Genomic DNA, 17334 nt, shown 5'->3' with positions numbered 1-17334 from the left:
CTTCATTTTTGTTTTTACTATTCTTTTTCTTTATGATTAGTTTAGAATCTCTCTTACTACCATAATCTTTGGAGACACTGGTTTGTTTTGTTTTGTGTTGTTTTTTTTGTTTGTTTGTTTGTTTTGGTGGGAGGGGTGAGGAAGAAACCAGAGTAGACAGGTATCACTCCAAAGGGAAAACTGCTCCATAGAGCCCAATTGCTTCTACTGTTTACTGATCTGGGGAGCTAGGGGTGAACTAATTCAACGAAGTCTATCAGCTTCTTTCTGGTAGTGGTAAAATAGGGCTTCTTGAATGGATTTCTATGTCTATATTGCAATTTTTCTGTAAGTTTTACAAAACAGGGAGACCCTCAGTGTAGCTATTGTCTATCTGTTGCCAGTTGTTGCCCTCTAGTGTCTGGATGATAGTCTGGAGGAGTTTGTTGGTTTATTTACCTGTATACAAGACCTAGGAAGAGCTTTGCAAGACTTGCTTCCCTAAGTAAGAGAGACTTCCTGGAAACAAGACTCCTGAGAATGAGTTTCTTCTTCTGTCTACCAAGTGGATCTACTCTTGCTTGCTGAACTGCTGCATTAAATCTATGGCTGTGTCTTGTTGCACACAGCAATCTATGAACAGTTCTCCAGCTTTAGTCTGGAGGTGCACCAGGAAGGGTGCCTGTGTGAATTTCTGAGTTATTATCAGTCACTTTTCAGTAATCTGGTTTTCTGTGTCTGAATGTTCTCCCATGCAGAGCTAACACCATATAATAATGGATATAAATTCACCGGTGAAATGTTAGTAATATGTAATTACAGTTAATTCTGTCATATTTACATGATTTTAGGTACCTATCTACTGTGAAAATACACAAGTTGCAAAGCCTTAGTAGGCCAGTGTAAATGACCTTTGTGTCAGGACTACACGTTCATGATTAGGGAGATTGTAGCTGCAGTCTGTAAATGGTTTTGTCTTGCAGGGATATTGAGAATAACACCCAGTGCCTGCAAAAATTTGAGCAGATATTCCTTGTTTTTCGGATAGCTGAACAGGGGGAATATGACTTATCTCTAACTTATGATTTTGAATATGATTAATGAACATGCTGACAAGTGAAATTAAGCATATTACATATAGCTCATCCTCCTTTCCTTGATTTGTCTTAATACTCACTATTCATTTGTGTTGTTTATTTATCTTTTAACAATTAAGAAATTCAGCTGGAGTGACTACTAAAAATAGTAATGTATGTAACAAGGCATTTCCTTTTCCTGGGAAACCACATGATTCTCTGCAAAATCAGAAATCTACATCTGGTGGAGGCTCTGTAATTGGCAGATGGTTTGGGGGAAGGGAGAAACAAAGGATTCAGGAGAATGTAGTCCTAGAAAATTAACTCTATAGCAAAAAGATGATGATTTACAAAGCAGAAAGTGTTTAAGTGATTGTTTTGAAACTTCTGAAATGTTATTTTTATGTAACTGGAAACTATATTGCAGCAGTATTCATTACATTGATGATTGTTTAGAAAATGGGATCTCTAGAAATACCACTTCAATTTCCTTACTGATTTTTCTTTCAATTACATCATGTTTGGAAGGGGCTGAGAAAGTACTAAGCTAGCTGGTTTTTTTTTTTTGTCACCCTTCTTAGGTCTTCAGTACTTACTCAAATGAAGATTATGATAGACGTAATGAAGAAGTTGACCCTGTGGCAGCCTCAGCTGAATATGAACTTGAGAAAAGGGTGGAAAAAATGGAAGTATTTCCTGTGGAAATTGAAAAAGGTGTGCATCAGACCTTGCATATTAGAGATACTATGGGAAGAAAAAATAAAGCAACTGTAAACTGTATTTTTGCTGCAACTGGTTCTTGAATTTTTGAATGTAGATTGCAGCTTTCATACATAGCTATTCTGCTGAATATAGTGACCTTTAATTGAACAGTCCTCCATTAAGTATGAACTGTCATACCTAACTGAAGTTAGGAAAGATACATTAACAAGTGGCTGGTCTGCACTAGGATATATGCATATCCTATAATCTAATAGGAAGTCATAACTATGAAACAAAAAAGCTTTCAGCAGTATCTGGACTTGAAAAAAAAAAAACAAAAAAAAAAAACAAAACACAGCATTATATTTATGCATTAAATATATATTTACATTTATAAAATGTGTACATATTTTTATCTTTTGCATGGAATGACCTGAAACACTTCAAAACCCCTCACTGCTGCTTAGTGTTATATCATTTATTATGTGACTAATATTAAAATATTTAATCCCTTAGGTGACAGCGGTCTGGGCATCAGTATTATTGGAATGGGAGTTGGTGCTGATCAGGGGCTGGAAAAACTGGGCATTTTTGTAAAAACAATAACAGATGGTGGGGCTGCTCAGAGAGATGGACGGTGAGTTTTCCACTGAATTGATTACAGTTTTTGCACATTTCTGGTTGATCCCAGTCATTTTCATCTGATATGCTGTGAATAAAGCTACAAAAGCGGACTTAAGTGAATGAATGTGAATATATTACGTTAAATTTTTAAAATGCAGTTATTTTACTTGACATAGGACATTTATCAAAATGAGCTTTGGTTCTCTTACTGGATGTCTTAGAAAATCTTAGAAAATGTCCACATGTGGAAGTGCTACAAAATCAAGATAGCAATCCAGAACACCAATCAGTGTGTGAATAGTATAAAAATGTCAAGGCAAACAGTATATATAATTTTTAATTGCTGATCAGCACAGTAATTGAGGATCAGGAGATTAGTTTTAAGCAATGGAATACTTGGGACTTTTAAGTTTCTTATTATAGATAACTAGGAAGTTTTAAGTGATATTTATCATGTCAATAATGTATCTAGTCAAATATTTTTGTTGAACTGATAGCTAAAGTATTTGTTTTTGCAGAATTCAAGTAAATGACCAGATTGTGGAAGTTGATGGTATAAGTCTAGTGGGAGTTACTCAGTTCTTTGCGGCCACTGTACTCAAAAACACCAAGGGCACAGTGAGGTATGTGTTGTTTGTTATCAGGTAACACCTTCTGTTTAATTGTAGCTTTTCATTAATGGAGAATACAAAACTATGGCTTGAAAATTCAACGGAACAGTTGCTGAGGGCAATAGTACAACAAACTAACCACTTTATTATCTCTTAAGGTTGCTGCAAGGTAATTTTTTTTTTCTTTTGTAGGTTTCTGATTGGCAGAGAGAAGCCAGGGACTCAGAGTGAAGTAGCCCGTCTCATTAGTGAGACCTTAGAGCAGGAGAGATGTCTGTATGAGCAGCACTATGTTCACGATGATACAGAGCAGGTAAAACATCATAAGCACACATATATTTTAAAGAATATGACTACTTCTGCAAATGGGTTGAATGTTTTTTTGAATAAAATTGAAGCAAAAAAGAAAAAGAAAAAAAATAAAACAGGAAAGCTGATTAACAGAGAAAATACAAAATTAATACATAACCTTTATCAAAGTATGCAGTTATAACTACTTGCTATAATCACCAATGATCCAAAAGATATTTTTATAAGCGAGCTGTGAATTTTGTTGTCCATGGCTTACTTAACTCTCTTTTGAGGAATTTTAATGAAAATATTTGCAGATCTCCTTTAAAAGTTATCACAGATAGAAGAAACTGAAAAGGAATAGTAACTAGTCAAGACGTATTGCAGTTTTTTGCGTTAATCACAGGAACGTAGGAGTTGAAAGGGGGACCTCTGGAGGTCAAGTCCAAACCCCTTCTAAAGCTGGTTCCCTGCAGCAGGTCATAGAATCCTAGGTTGCACATGTAGGCATCCAGATGGATCCTGTGCATCTCCAGAGAAGGAGACTCCACAACTTCTCTAGACAGCCTGTTCCAGTGCTCCATTGCACTGACAGTAAAGATGTTCTTCCTTTTGTTGTGGAACTTTCTGTGTTCTGATTTCTGCCCATCACCCCTTGCTTGGGGGGAAGCCTGGGTGCTGTGTGCTTATTGGACTGAACAGACCCACATTTCTCAGCCTTTCTTCATATGGGAGTTGCTCTCAGGCCCTTTAATCATCTTTATCATCCTCCTCTGACTCTTCCTAGAATAAGCCTGTCTTTGCATTATAAACTGTGTATTTTATTGGATGTCATGTTCTTCTATTTTATTTTTTTTCAGGATGATGAGTATGATGATGATGATGATACATATGAATCACATTTACATGAAAAATCCGTGGAAGTTTTTGATCTTCCTGAAAATGAAGATATCAGTTTACCACTGGATATGGATTCAGCACAATCTCTTCTTAAATTTAAAGAGGTATAGTAGGGGCAGGGTGTGTTTGTTTTTTTTTTTTTTTTTTTTTTTTTTTAATATTCTTCATGATCTACTAGGAAGAATCTGAATATTGTATGATCTTTATATCCCCATCATTGTGGTTTCCTGTTTATTTTCCACTGGCAGCAGTAAATTTATCTTATAAATGTCCCTTTAAACATAGACCTCCCACATCCTGAGGGTTGCTGCAGTTGATGAGGTCTGTGTAAGTAGAAGTAGCTGATTCTGGAGATAGATCTGGTTTTGGTTTAGAGGTCTTTCCAAGTTGTTCCCTCTGTTGCTTTATTTTTTTATTTTTTTCTTTCCTTTCCTTTTTTTTTTTTTTTTGTTTGTTTGTTTGTTTGTTTGCTTTTTGTTGAGAAGGGGAAAGGTTGGAAGTAAAGAACTTATGAACCAGTAGGAGGTTCCATCATTTGATTAGCTACTTGACACAATTGAAAAATCGGTTTCCTTTCTCCCAGTGGGTTTATTAAAGAGCTTATTAGCCTTATTCAGGGCTGCGGATTGTAGTCTGGGATTTAAGTAGTGCAGTGTTTCGCATTTAGGGGCCTGTGGGGTATTTTTGGTAGCTTTTAAGTATTTGTGACTCACTCAGAAGTAGAAAAATACACTGCAAAGAAGCTGTTTGGTCTCTGCTTGGCACTTTCAGAGGCTATTTGTACATGTTTTTTTTAATAAAAGATCAATATTTGCAGACCTTCTCAAGTTTGCTCTCAGGATAATTCTGATGTTGAGAAAGTGGTCAGTAATTTGAAAATTCAAATAGAGAGCATTTACATTTTCTCTGCTAGAGGCATAGCTGCTATGTATGGCATCTTAAACTGTGTCATATTTACGTGGGGTGCTATTGAATTTCTAGCTAGAAACATTACCACACTGTTATTAACATAATTTCAGTTATGGATTTTAAGTTATGGATATATTTATTTTAATATTCAGTATATTATGCCTTACTGAAAAGTAAAAAGATTTCCCAGGGTAATAGATGGAAAGTTAAATATAAGAAACAACTGACAGTCATCAGAAAAAACCCTGTTACATTTTTTACTTGATTCTATGTACAAGTTCTTGTCATAACTGCACTGCTGCCTTCTCATTTTCCTAGCACATCAAAATATTATCTTAACCTCTGCACTTACCTGAATGTTAAAAAACTCAACATTTTTTCTATACCATAGGTGATCATGTAGTTGAACTTCTTTTTTTAAGTTCATGGTAGCTTCTGTAGTTGACAAAGAAATAAGCTGATTTCATGCGAGGGAGATTAGACAAATACTTAAAACTTGCATTTCAAGCATCATTTCCTGTGTGCTCCTGCAAAATTTCTATTTGTTTGTTTCAGCTGCAGTTAAAACATGCAGTAACAGTGGCTGAAGTGAATCAACTGAAGGAGAAGGTAAGTTTTCAAAGAATTGTGACTGGGTTGGATTGTTTTGTTTGTTTTTTACTTACAGTTTCTAGCAGCAAATTTTACTGAGAATAAGCTGAATGAAAGGGACAACAACCTGTTTTAGGTCTCAGGCTCTTTGTACTGTGTTAAACAAGACAGGTATTTGTAAGCTGAAGAGCATCCTCTAATAGGGGCTGGGAAAAGTGCCATTTTAAAATTAATACTTCATTATTACTGCTTCCATCAAACTGAATTTAGCTGGGTATTCTATGAAGCAAGATTGCAACAAAGTGAGAGAATATTTTCAGTGCAGAGAACCTGTTTTTTGGGTGTGGATTTGGCATTTGTAGACAGTGGTTAGTGCCTGACTTTTTGTTACCAGAAAGTTATTTCTATTACCTTCTTAACCTCTCCCATGTTTCTGACCACCTTGGAGGAGAGAGGTTTTTCCAGTTTTGTTTTGTTTTGTTTTTTTCTCCCAGTGAAGACTGGTTCAACACTTCTGAGTTATCTGAGAGTTTCTTGTACTTTTTGCCACTTTTTCCACTGATGGAGATATGTACACGGTCTTTTTCTAGAAATATTTGCTGTAGGTGAGCAGCTGCTTTTATTCCATTACCCTTCGATGTTTTCTTGACAAGAAATGTGTGCTCTAGGATGAGTCACACTATGCCATTGGGAGAGGGATGCAGGAGACAGGGCAAGATAAAGCTTCAGATTGCAACAATCTGAATCACCGTTTTTACTGGAGTTTTTCCTGCACTTTGCAGAAGTTTAGAGCTCTAGGTGTAGAGGGTCACAGAAGCTGAAACTTCTCTGTGTTCCTGTGATAGTTCTGATTTAGCTCTCTGATGGAATTCCTTCTTGCAGTATTCTTGATGTTTAAGCCACTGTTTTGCTAAAAAGCTGTTAAAAATGTTGGTATTAGTACAACTTTTTGCTTCATTTTTCTAATTCAGTTAATGTTTCATCCTTTCAACATCTCTGTTCCATCAGGAGGTGATCTTAACTGATTTCACAAGCAGCAGTTTCCTTAGTGCAAATAGTATCCCCAAAGAAGATGGCCAGGCCTAGAGAACTTTACATGGATTAATATTCAGTTCTATAACATGACTGCTGTTAAGCTGAAAGGGACTTATTTCTTTCCATTGTTGAGGGATTGCTTAATTTTCTTATTAGTTATCAGTCCAAGGATACATAATACTTCGTTCAGATGATCTTGTCTTATTAAAGTGGCAGGGGAGATCTACTGTTCTCATTAGCTATATTAAACAAGCTAATGTTGGCAACAAAGTAGTAGCACAGGAAGCTTGTCCTTATACTGTTTCAAATATATACAAAAATATTCACTGCCAAAAAGAGCATTTTGGAGGGGAAATGCCATATTGATTTCTGCAGAGAGTAAGAAATCAGTGATGTTTAGTACTCAAAATCATAGAGATGTCAATAAGGAGTCTGTCATGTAAGATACCTCCTTCAATAATGTTTATAAGTATGTAATCCAAGGCAAATTGAAAATTTAGCAGTAAGTAAATGCTGGATTGCAACTATGTCAAAATAGATTATTCAGGGATGGTAGGAGATAGTGAGTTATTTAACAAGTCAACATAAGCAACAGTAAAGATTTTACTAACTTTAACTCTTAAAAAGAAGCAGTACTAATGAAGAAGTAGTTAAGGACACCAGAGAGTTGAGTTCTAGAACTTACTTGGATTAGCAAGGTTTGGAGGAGTTGATACGATTTCTTTAGAAGTTCTGTGTCTTGTTTTGATATTACTCATAAGTTGTTATTAGATGTTCTCTACTAAACATGTATTTTTTATTTCATCTTTCAGTTCAGATTACTTTATAAATTCTTAATTTTTTCAGTTAGAAGTTGTTGAAGCAGAAAAAAATGAATGGAAATTAAATAAAGCCCAACTTCAGCAAAACTTAGAGGAAAGCAAAGAGAAAATAAAGAAGTTGGAGACCTACTGGTTAGAAGCACAGAGTTTGTGCAAAACAGTAAATGAGCATCTTAAAGAAACTCAAGAACAATGTGATGCCCTTGAAAAGAAGTACAACAAGGCCAAGAAATTGCTCAAAGATTACCAACAAAAGTAAGTAGGTCTCCCTTTCTTGCATATTTTGTAAATTATGAGGAAAAACTAACAAAAATATGTGAAGGGGTGATTTGTGTAATATGCTTTCTGTCACTTGGCAGTGGGCTGTACATTCTCAGTTCTTCCATACCTTCAGTCAACTTCTGAAAAGGTTTCTCAAAAGTATTGCTGCTGCTTTTGAGTCTACATTGCAGGAAAAAGTAGCTTTTATTTCTATTTCCTTCTGGCAATCATTATTCCTTTTTTGTATAACCTATCAATGCAACTTCTTTAGGTGGACCCAAGTAGAAAATTAAAGTGTTATTTACTTCTCTACAAAAAATTCTACTATACCTTTTGGAAGGAAAATGCTGTAGTACATTGCATGTGTGTATGTTTGTGGAAGTAAGATCCAATTATTAGAGTTTGGCATATATTTGATGTGCAACATGCGTGTCATTTTTTTTAAGATAAAGTGTCTCTTTTTCAGCCCAGAGTGAATTAGTGTCACAAGTGATTTATTCTGTGAAGAAAGTAAATAGTATATACACAAATATATGCTGTGTGACACTATGAGATTAGTGAATCTATGACACATTACAGATTGCTTTTTCAATGTACTTACTAACAGAATGATTTTTAGTAAGTGCAACTGGGCATATTTATTTTCTGTATTTTTCTACATTTCTACATGCTATTGTTTCATTTATATGTATGAATTTCTTTCAACAGAGAAATAGAGTTTATGAAAAAAGAGGAGGATCATTCAAGAGTACTTGAAGAGAGAGACCAGAAATATGCAGAACAGCTGAAAATGTATCAGGAAAAGGTAACACAGTGTTATATTTAAAAACAAACATCTGCATTCTTGAGGATTTGTGTCTCACTTCAACACTTTAATTCTTGCAGATTTCAGAGCTTGAAAATAAACTAATACTATATGAGAAAATGCCATATATGTTTGGAAGTGGGAGTTTATTGGAAGATGGTTGTCAGAATGCAAGCCAGCATAATGAGCAGTCAAAGATGAGAGAAGAGAATGAAAAAGAAACAGAATCAGTACAGGAAAGACTAAATTCTTCAGAGATGTTAATTTCTGGTAAGTAGGTGTTGGATCTTTGATTTGCACTTAACAGAAGTTAGGGGGCGTTAATATGTTTTTGGCAATTTCTTTATTTAAAAAAAAAAATAAAAATCTTGCTGGATAAGAGGTCCTCCAACATTTTCAGAATTTCCTAAATGCTATGCATAACATGGGGAAAGAGAGGGGAAGATGACTGTTTTTATTTTTCCTTGCATTCTCTTCTCTAGTAGTGAAACCAATAATATTAACAAGGCTAAAACATTGACATACATCAGTTTAAGACCAGTTCTGTTGGCTGCAGCAGGCTTTGACATAAACCATAGTTCATGATTTAAGTTTTGTAGTAATTTTATTCCCAGAACGTTGTCAAATATCAGGCAGTGTTTCAAATGAGACATATATTTTAACAAGATTTGGTTGGTGCTTTTGTGCTTTTTAAATGGTTTTTATCTCAAAGGAAAGTATATTTTGGGCATAAATTCTCATCAGTTTTAGAATTAAAAGAAGTATTGAAGCCATTAATACAATTATATCCTGATTGATTTTATTTGAAGAAAAAAATTGAAGAAATTGGGTTGAAATTCAAATTAGTCAGTTATTTTTAATCACAATGATAAAATATTGCAGCATTATAAAAACAGTATTGTCATATATAAATCAGAATTATTCCATCTGCTGATTAGCTTCTGAGTATTTTTCTGAACTGTGGATTGGAGAATTTTCATGCTAATACTCTTTTAAAGGACATTGTATTTGTTGCAGATTTTGATGCTTTTGTTGGGGATACTCCCAGATTAGACACCAGTGCCCACAAAGCAAAAGCTCAGCTTGCTTTGAAAGTGAAACGCCAACCACCTTCTCGATCAAAGCTGAAAGAATCTCTTGGGGCTGGACAACAGACTGCAAATCTACAGGTACCAATATGAGTAGAAAACTAGGCATTCAAAAGCCTGAATGTATACTAGTATTACTTGTATTCTCAGTTTGAAGCCCAAGCTTCATTCAGATTGTGCCAAAGCTTGATATTTTTATGCTCTGTATCAAGTGGAAAAGCCTTATCCTGGTTCACATATGTTATCTCTGGCAAGTTCGTTGTAGCACAGTTAATTTGAAGTTAGCAAAGAAGTATTCAGGTTTACTGTATGCTGTTTATACTGAAAAATTCTGACAGTACGAGTGTGGTATGTTGTGGAACATGCTTATCTGTGTTCTTCATGTTCTTGAAAAACTGAACTTTTTCTGAAACATTTTGTTTTATATGTGATCACTTAAGCCTGTGACAAATTACAGCAGTAAAATATTCTAACGCAATTTGTGGCACTATCTAACTTTTCTTTCTGTCTGGACTTAGATGGCCAGTGGTGCAACTAACAATACCTAACTCACTCCTCTGTTTCCATTTCTACTTGTACAGTGGTTACTTATTCTTAGTGTGGTTTTTCATTCATAGTAATTGTATAAATTTAGGACTTCTCTTAGAAGCTTCCCTTGGTGGTGTGCCCCTTTTTGTGTGTCTCCTTAACTTTCAGCCTTCCCTTTTTCAGATGTCTTGGTTGAATTTAAACTTAGGAACTTAGGAACTTTGGTTTTGCAATTTCATGAAATCTGTATTTGATTTCATTGACTTTGTGTTTTAGTAAGAATATATAGCAGCATTCTCATTCTATTTGAGAAAGCTGAAAGTTAGAAGTTATAAACTTTGTTCAAGGATGTAATTTGGTGTTATGGTATACCAGTGTAATACTGATAGCTCTTAAGGTCTCTTATCTGTATTTTTATTTCTACTCATCCATCTGGTAGCAGTACAGAAAGCCAGTGAAGTTTGCTTGTAGTGTGATTCTGTTCTAATTTTCTTTGAAGTAAGATAATCATATGGTCTGTTTCTGTGCTCTCCCTGAAGATGGCCCTTTTCCATGGCAAGCCTATCATCTTGGCAAGTGATGACTGGGTTTCATAGCCAATGAAATTCTAATTGAAGTACATTCTGAACATCAGCTGTTAGTCTCCTTTAATGGAGCAAATAAAAGAGAAGAGGGGGAAAAAAAAAAAAAGGTTCATGAGCTTATAGAGTCTTGCAGAGATTTTAACTTGCAAATAAGAAATGGGATTTTTGGTTCAGGTTGTGAAGAGGCGAAAGCAGTTGAAGATATGAAGGTACATAACTGGTATATGAGAGAACCCATCACAGAGGGAGAGCCCCTTGGTTTGAAAGGGTTTTAAAAGTGGTTATGCTGAACTGGAATAGGCAAGATGTACTGGAATCTTTCTAAATTGTCTAGATAAAGATGATTTGGAATGTGAAAAAGCTTGTAAGAGCCTATAAAACCAGCTTTATGTCATTTAGATGATATCTGCAAGTCGTCAGGCTAAAATTGTACCTGTTTGTAATTTTCTGAACAGAGTAAGTTTGTGCATAACATAGTGTATCCTTAAATGGTAAAAGATTAAATGAAAAGTGAAATAATTAAATGATTATACATCATGCTTATAAGTGACTTTTAAATTTCTTGAAGGATGAGGATTCAGAAGATGCTATTCTTGACAGAGAAGTTTCCACTCTATGTCTAATGAAGACCTCAGAAATAAGTGAAAAATTAACTCTGCCTCATCTGGATGACATAGAGCAAAAGAGCGAAAAGCCTGAACAGACACTAAGTTCAGAAAGTCCTTTAGAGTCAAGTCCTTCTGCTTCCACACACTCTTCTCCATTACACAAACCAACTAGTGAAAACAGCACAACCGCCACTCATTCACCTCCTCCTGGAGAAATGGCTCCAAATTCTCCTCAAGGGCATAGCAAAAATGTTAAACAAAGAGAAGTAAAAGGGAAAGGAAAAGAGGCCAAGGGTAAGACCTAAGATTTTATTGTTATTTTAATACTTTGGGATTTTTATGGTTTTAGATATAATTCATTATTGAGCAATAAACTTCTTGGTAAGAAAAGGAACTGACTACTAGTTACTTGTTCTAAACTCATTTCTTAGCTCTTCAGGAAAGTCTGAAGTTAGCAAGAATGCATGCAAGACCATTGTATTCTGTTTCATTTGAGTTTCCATTTGATGTAATGAAGTGAACATTGTTCTTTAAATGGATCAAAAGACGAAGAAGTGCTAAAGACAGTTATTATACTGGAGAGATTGCCATTTATGGTACTAAAAACCTGATGATCAGTAAGAACAAAACAAAGCAAAAAAACACAGCATAGTCTTGAGACACAATTTGCAAGTTTTTAAATACTTGGAAGTAAGTTAAAACTGAACATTCATCCACATAATGTCATGTTTAAGCCCTCCAATGTGGACATCAAGATGGTAAATTTCTCGTTAGCTCTACCTGAGACACAAATTTGTTTACTGTTGCTTGTATTTCATGTCTAGCCAGTCAGTTCCTCTTCCTTGAGAAGAATGTCAGTTGATGACACAAACAGCAGCTTTGGAAGTAGAGCCACTTTCTTGGCCTTTGCTGAGACATTACTAAGTAATGTAGTCTGTGTTAAGAGAGTTGCTTTTGAGAACAGTCAATAGACCTGCAAAATCACTTGTAAATCCATTAAATATGCTGGGATCAGGGTCCCTTAAGTGTCTGAAAACCTGTTTTGAAATTAATTCACGCTTGTTAAGATATTTTGAGATCTGAATGGATGTCAGCCAGAATTTTCATGCCATTCTGCTAAGGATTAGAATTTACTTTTTTGGCCTCTATTCACATACAGATTTGTCAGTGTGTTATCAAACAGTAACATCAGTGTAGTATTTTTTTGTGCAAACAGAATGTAAGAAATATTTGAATATTTAAATTTCCTGAAAATACTAAGCAGATATTAATGAACTCTTCCAGATTAAATAAATGTTGCTTTTTTCATGGGAGCACTTGCATTGCTTTTGCTACTAATGTTCTTCATCTAGGTCTTAAGCTTAGAATACTTACTTTATGCTTCCATTCTTAAAAGATGCAAGAATCTTGACTAATATTTGTGTTGTTTTCAGTTTATCACTACATGAAATATTTGAATATTAGAATTGCTTGGACTAAATTCCAAATTTGAACAATCTGTAAATATATATTTTTATGTATACTGTTACAAGAAAATAGTCCAATTTTCATCAAGGTTGAGCAGTTGTGAATGCATAGCAGAGATTGTAAGCAAAAGTTCCTTTTAAGCATATTTTGATATCTCAAGAAGGTTTTTTTTCACATAAATAACAAGAAAAAGGGCTAACAAACTTAAACTTCTTGATGTATCTTTTAGCCAGTTAATATTGGATTATAATTGCTGTCTTTCCTATAGAGCTTGACAAAACCTTTCTTTTAATACCCTGAACAACACGATATGTCCTACATTCCTTATTTCCTATCTCTATGATAAAATCTTCATTAGAAATTGTCTCTGCTTACACTTAAAAACCTTAATAATAAAAAAAGAATTAAAAGCCTTCTCCAAACAAGTATCTAATATACATGTGCTTTTGCTTTCTTTTATTCTTAACCATAATCATGTGTATACATAGGTATACGTGTATAGGTATAGATCTAACTATATGGCTAAAGCATCCTAAAAATTTTCTCAAAATGGGTATAATCCCTGGAACAATTAGCAGCACATCAGAGATGAGGATTAGTACTGAAAGCTCTCTCTTTGTACTCAAAATGACAAAATTCTGTTGCTGATCAGAATACAAGAAAAAAAAAAAAGAGAGAGAGGAAAGGTGAGGAAAAAATCCTTGACTATTCATCATGCAAACTTTAAAATAACCATTATATGTTTCAGGAAGAATTATCAGCTGATAAGATGATAAGAGGTGTATTGATCTTGATTTTGTGTAGTAAACATCATTTTTAATGATCTTTGAAGGCATATACGTACATTACTTTGTTCATGAGAGAAGTCAGAGTTTAAAACCTAAAAAAATCCCCCAAAACCTACACCGTATCACTTTCATAGGCAGCATGGTTATGAAACTTAGTTAAACAAATTAAAATCTGGTAATCTGAGGGTTTAAAAGGATTTTCATTAATCTGTTGAAGTCACAGGTAGTATTATGCTGTAATGTGTCACTTCACTTACTAATTGAGCATTTAGAACTGAATGTGCTCCCTCTGGTGAAAAAATGGATCCTAACAGTTCATATTCCAGTTCTGTAAATAGCACAGTATTTCTAAGAAACTCAGTTTGTTAGGATTTAAATCTTATTAGATTTTAGTCTACTCTCCATGATTTGGCTAGTGTGCTGGTCAGACGTGCTTTCTGTTGCTAGCAGCAGGCATACATTAGCCCAAGTTCCAAATAGCCAGCCTGGACTAGCTACTGACCCAGGATGAGAGAAAGAAGTGCAGAAAGACAACTAGATGTTGTAAACACTGTATTACTCAAGTTTTAGGATCTTACTTATTTAGAATCATTTTCAGCATGAATACTTGAAACTTGCAAGTATTTTTAGAACATTTTTATTTTTCTTCCCTCTATGGAAAGCAGAAGAGAAAAAAAATGAAGACAAAACAGTCGAAACAAATGAAGGAACATCATCAGGGAAGTCCAAAAGGCGATTTCCAGATTTTGGGTAAGATTTGTGTTAGTTTGGAAATAAATGGCTTTCAGTATTGCTTGTGGATAGTGTCATATTCTCTGAAAGCAAACTGTTGAGAAAATCTTGTAGTGCTGATTTATGCATGTTTATCTAGCAATAAAATTATGTTCTCTTTGTCAATTCACTGATTGTTAAGTTTCTCTGGGCGTTTTCTGTATTTACCTTGGTTATATTGGTGATTTTTGAAAGGAACTGCCAGAATTCAGTTGTGGTTCTTAAATATAAATGACAATATTTAATTGCATGCATAATTACAAAACCATGCTCTGTGTAACAATACTAATGTGGCTTTTTATAACTGTTGAAACTGACTGAAAAAAGTTTTGCATTGTGTAAATATAAACACTACATGAAAATTGTGTTTCTCACTTCAGTGGATTACGGAAATCTGGGGGCAAGGGCAAGAAACAAGAGAAAGAAAGTGTAAGAGTTTCTCTGGATAGCAGGTATTTGTTCTTTTTGTTTCAGTTACACATTCTGCATTCCTAACATTTTTAACAAAGGAATTTCTTTGAAATCATCATTGATGTTTGACCTTCAAGCATGTTCAAATAGAGCAGTGGCAAAATTCTGTAAAGATTATTATAGGAATATGGAGATGAGCTTCTAACCTCATGACATAAGAAAAAGTGAAACTAAAAGTTCTGAAGTGCTTAAAGTAAAATGGGAAGCATAGAGGAAACAGTAAAGCAAGGATACATTGTAAAGTGGCTCATAAGACTAACATGTTACACCCTATCCTAAATACTGTAACTGTATTTTACTTAGGACAGAAAAGAATGTTGAGTGGATTATCAAATATTTGGAACTGTGGAATATTGAAAAAGATCTTAAATTAACCAATAACCCAAATTATTTTGCATGGATATTCAAGGCAAGTCTCAGTTTTCATTCTTAGTATCAGCTGTGCTGTGAAACAGGTGCAAATGAGTGGTGTATATTTTTGTTTGCTTGTTTCTTGTGGGTTTTCAATTTTGCCTTATTTAAAAACAACTTATTTTAGGGGTTCTCGAGAACTGTTGGATGATTCTGGCAACAATCTGTCAGCATCAGATTCGGATTCTCCTGTTCCGACTTGCATGCCTTTCTCATGGTTTGGAGACAGTCACAAAGAGCCTCAGGTTTCTAGCAGTAGTCTGCACTTCACTCAGAGTGGACAGGACAGTTGTGAACATGGTCAAGACAAGAACAGAAGCAAGGTAAAGATGACTGATTTGTGCTTTTGAAGTGTTGCATCTTGACAAAGTAAAAAATGTGTAGTGCTTAGTATGTGGAATCTTGATGGCAGACCTTTATGGCATCACCTCTTATAGACTTGGCTGTGGAAGCTTGAGACCGTGCGAGTATCCCATTTGAGAGAAGTATTTAAAGCTGAAAGAAATATCTATAGAACCCTCTCTTCTAGAAAACTGCTTCTGAGTAACTGGTATTATTCTAATAAGTTAAAGCACTTTATCCAAACTTTTAACAGTGAGATTACATGGTTCAGTCTATAACCATAAAAATCCCATCTTTACTGTTTAAATTATTTGGAAGAAATGGCTGTGAAAAGTAAAAAGTTTAGTGGAACCTTCAGTAGTGTCCCAATTTTGTAGCTTTGTTTACCCATTGCCTGTAGTGGGATTAAAATTACATGAAAGAAATGCCCACAAACAATGTGTGTGCTGTCTAAATGATTCATTAAAACTATTCTCAGTGTAAGACTGTTACTGCTAGTCTTAACAAGTTACCTTTATTCTTCTTTCGTTTGGATTCTGTCAGATTCAAAATTGCAGTTATTTATAAAACCTCACAAACTAAGTTTGCTCTTAAGTTTCACACTTTTTCACTCTGATTTTCTAAAAAATTATTTCACTTTCTGCTCTTCCTAAATGTTATTAGAGAGAAAAACACGCTGGGCTGTAGTTTGTGGAGTTTGCTGATGTTTTGTGTAACTGTTAGATAACAAGTTGGCTTTCCATGTCTGCAGATGTTAAGTGCACTAAAATCCTGTCATAAAAGAGTTTTTAATCTACCATCTGATTTCTTAGTGTGAATTTAGAGTGGCTGTCATGTGATTAAGATTTGCACATACACAGTATATGATTTTGTCAAAAATACAAATAGTGGGCTTAGAACCACACATTGCCATAAAAACTTAATAAAAGTAGGAACCCTTTAATCCCATAAGTAGAGCTATCTACTGAACATGTGCCATGTGACTTGTGTGCTTATACATTCCTTTGTTATTTGCTTCTATTGAAGCTAAGGCATTCCTATTAATAAGCCAAAGATATCAGGATTGCAAGAGCCACATTGAAGAGAATACCTTAATAGGCTGTAGCAAAGTTATCAAGATACTTTCTTTGTAGATAAACATTCGTTGGCTTAGCTTTTAGTGTCTCAGAAGAACCTGTTCTTCACCTCGTAATTACAACTTTCTGCTTGAAACAAGTTACTATTCAGAGCATAGTAAAAATCTCCCTGCTGCATTTCTACTATACTACTATTTCTACTACTCAAAATGTGCTTAAACACCCCCTAATGTGCTTCTATATGTTCTTTAGTTAACAATCAAAAATGCATAAATCTTTCCAAATTAGGTCGTCTTTTTCACATTCCTCTGAATTAATACCCTTTTCTTTCTCATTTATTTGCTTTTCCAGGATTTCTATCACTTTAAACTTCCAGCTAGTTTCTTGCCTGCTGTTTTATTTGTAGTTTTCGTCTCGTGCTCCAGTATGTAATTGCTGCTTTGCTCTTTTCCTTAGTGCCAGTTGCAAACCAGCAGCTGGAATCATATAGTAGTATTTACCTATATGTCTGCTTTGTAAAACAGAAAGCTGACCCTGTTGAAGAACAGATCAACATGTGTTAATTGATCCTAAAATCATGTACAGTCTCTCCAAA

General features: G+C 34.7%; 1 protein-coding gene across 4 annotated transcripts in view; it reads left to right on the top strand.

The window, feature by feature from the left end:
• Positions 1 to 17334, top strand: part of LOC140254627 (neurabin-1-like) — a 41414-nt gene that overhangs the window by 13238 nt on the left and 10842 nt on the right. For all 4 annotated transcript variants that reach the window (XM_072341364.1, XM_072341363.1, XM_072341365.1 and 1 more), the window contains exons 3-16: positions 1637 to 1769; positions 2274 to 2394; positions 2900 to 3004; positions 3185 to 3305; positions 4144 to 4287; positions 5648 to 5701; positions 7565 to 7794; positions 8509 to 8605; positions 8686 to 8875; positions 9623 to 9774; positions 11374 to 11707; positions 14334 to 14418; positions 14820 to 14891; positions 15449 to 15644. In XM_072341364.1, the coding sequence (XP_072197465.1) occupies positions 1637 to 1769; positions 2274 to 2394; positions 2900 to 3004; positions 3185 to 3305; positions 4144 to 4287; positions 5648 to 5701; positions 7565 to 7794; positions 8509 to 8605; positions 8686 to 8875; positions 9623 to 9774; positions 11374 to 11707; positions 14334 to 14418; positions 14820 to 14891; positions 15449 to 15644 (2034 nt within the window). The remainder of the gene's footprint in view (positions 1 to 1636; positions 1770 to 2273; positions 2395 to 2899; positions 3005 to 3184; positions 3306 to 4143; positions 4288 to 5647; positions 5702 to 7564; positions 7795 to 8508; positions 8606 to 8685; positions 8876 to 9622; positions 9775 to 11373; positions 11708 to 14333; positions 14419 to 14819; positions 14892 to 15448; positions 15645 to 17334) is intronic.

The sequence above is a fragment of the Excalfactoria chinensis genome, chromosome 7 (genome assembly GCF_039878825.1).
Source record: "Excalfactoria chinensis isolate bCotChi1 chromosome 7, bCotChi1.hap2, whole genome shotgun sequence".
In the NCBI taxonomy this organism is placed as follows: Eukaryota; Metazoa; Chordata; class Aves; order Galliformes; family Phasianidae; genus Excalfactoria; species Excalfactoria chinensis.
The sequence above is the reverse complement of the archived record's forward strand: the minus strand, read 5'-3'. Positions and strand labels throughout refer to the sequence as shown.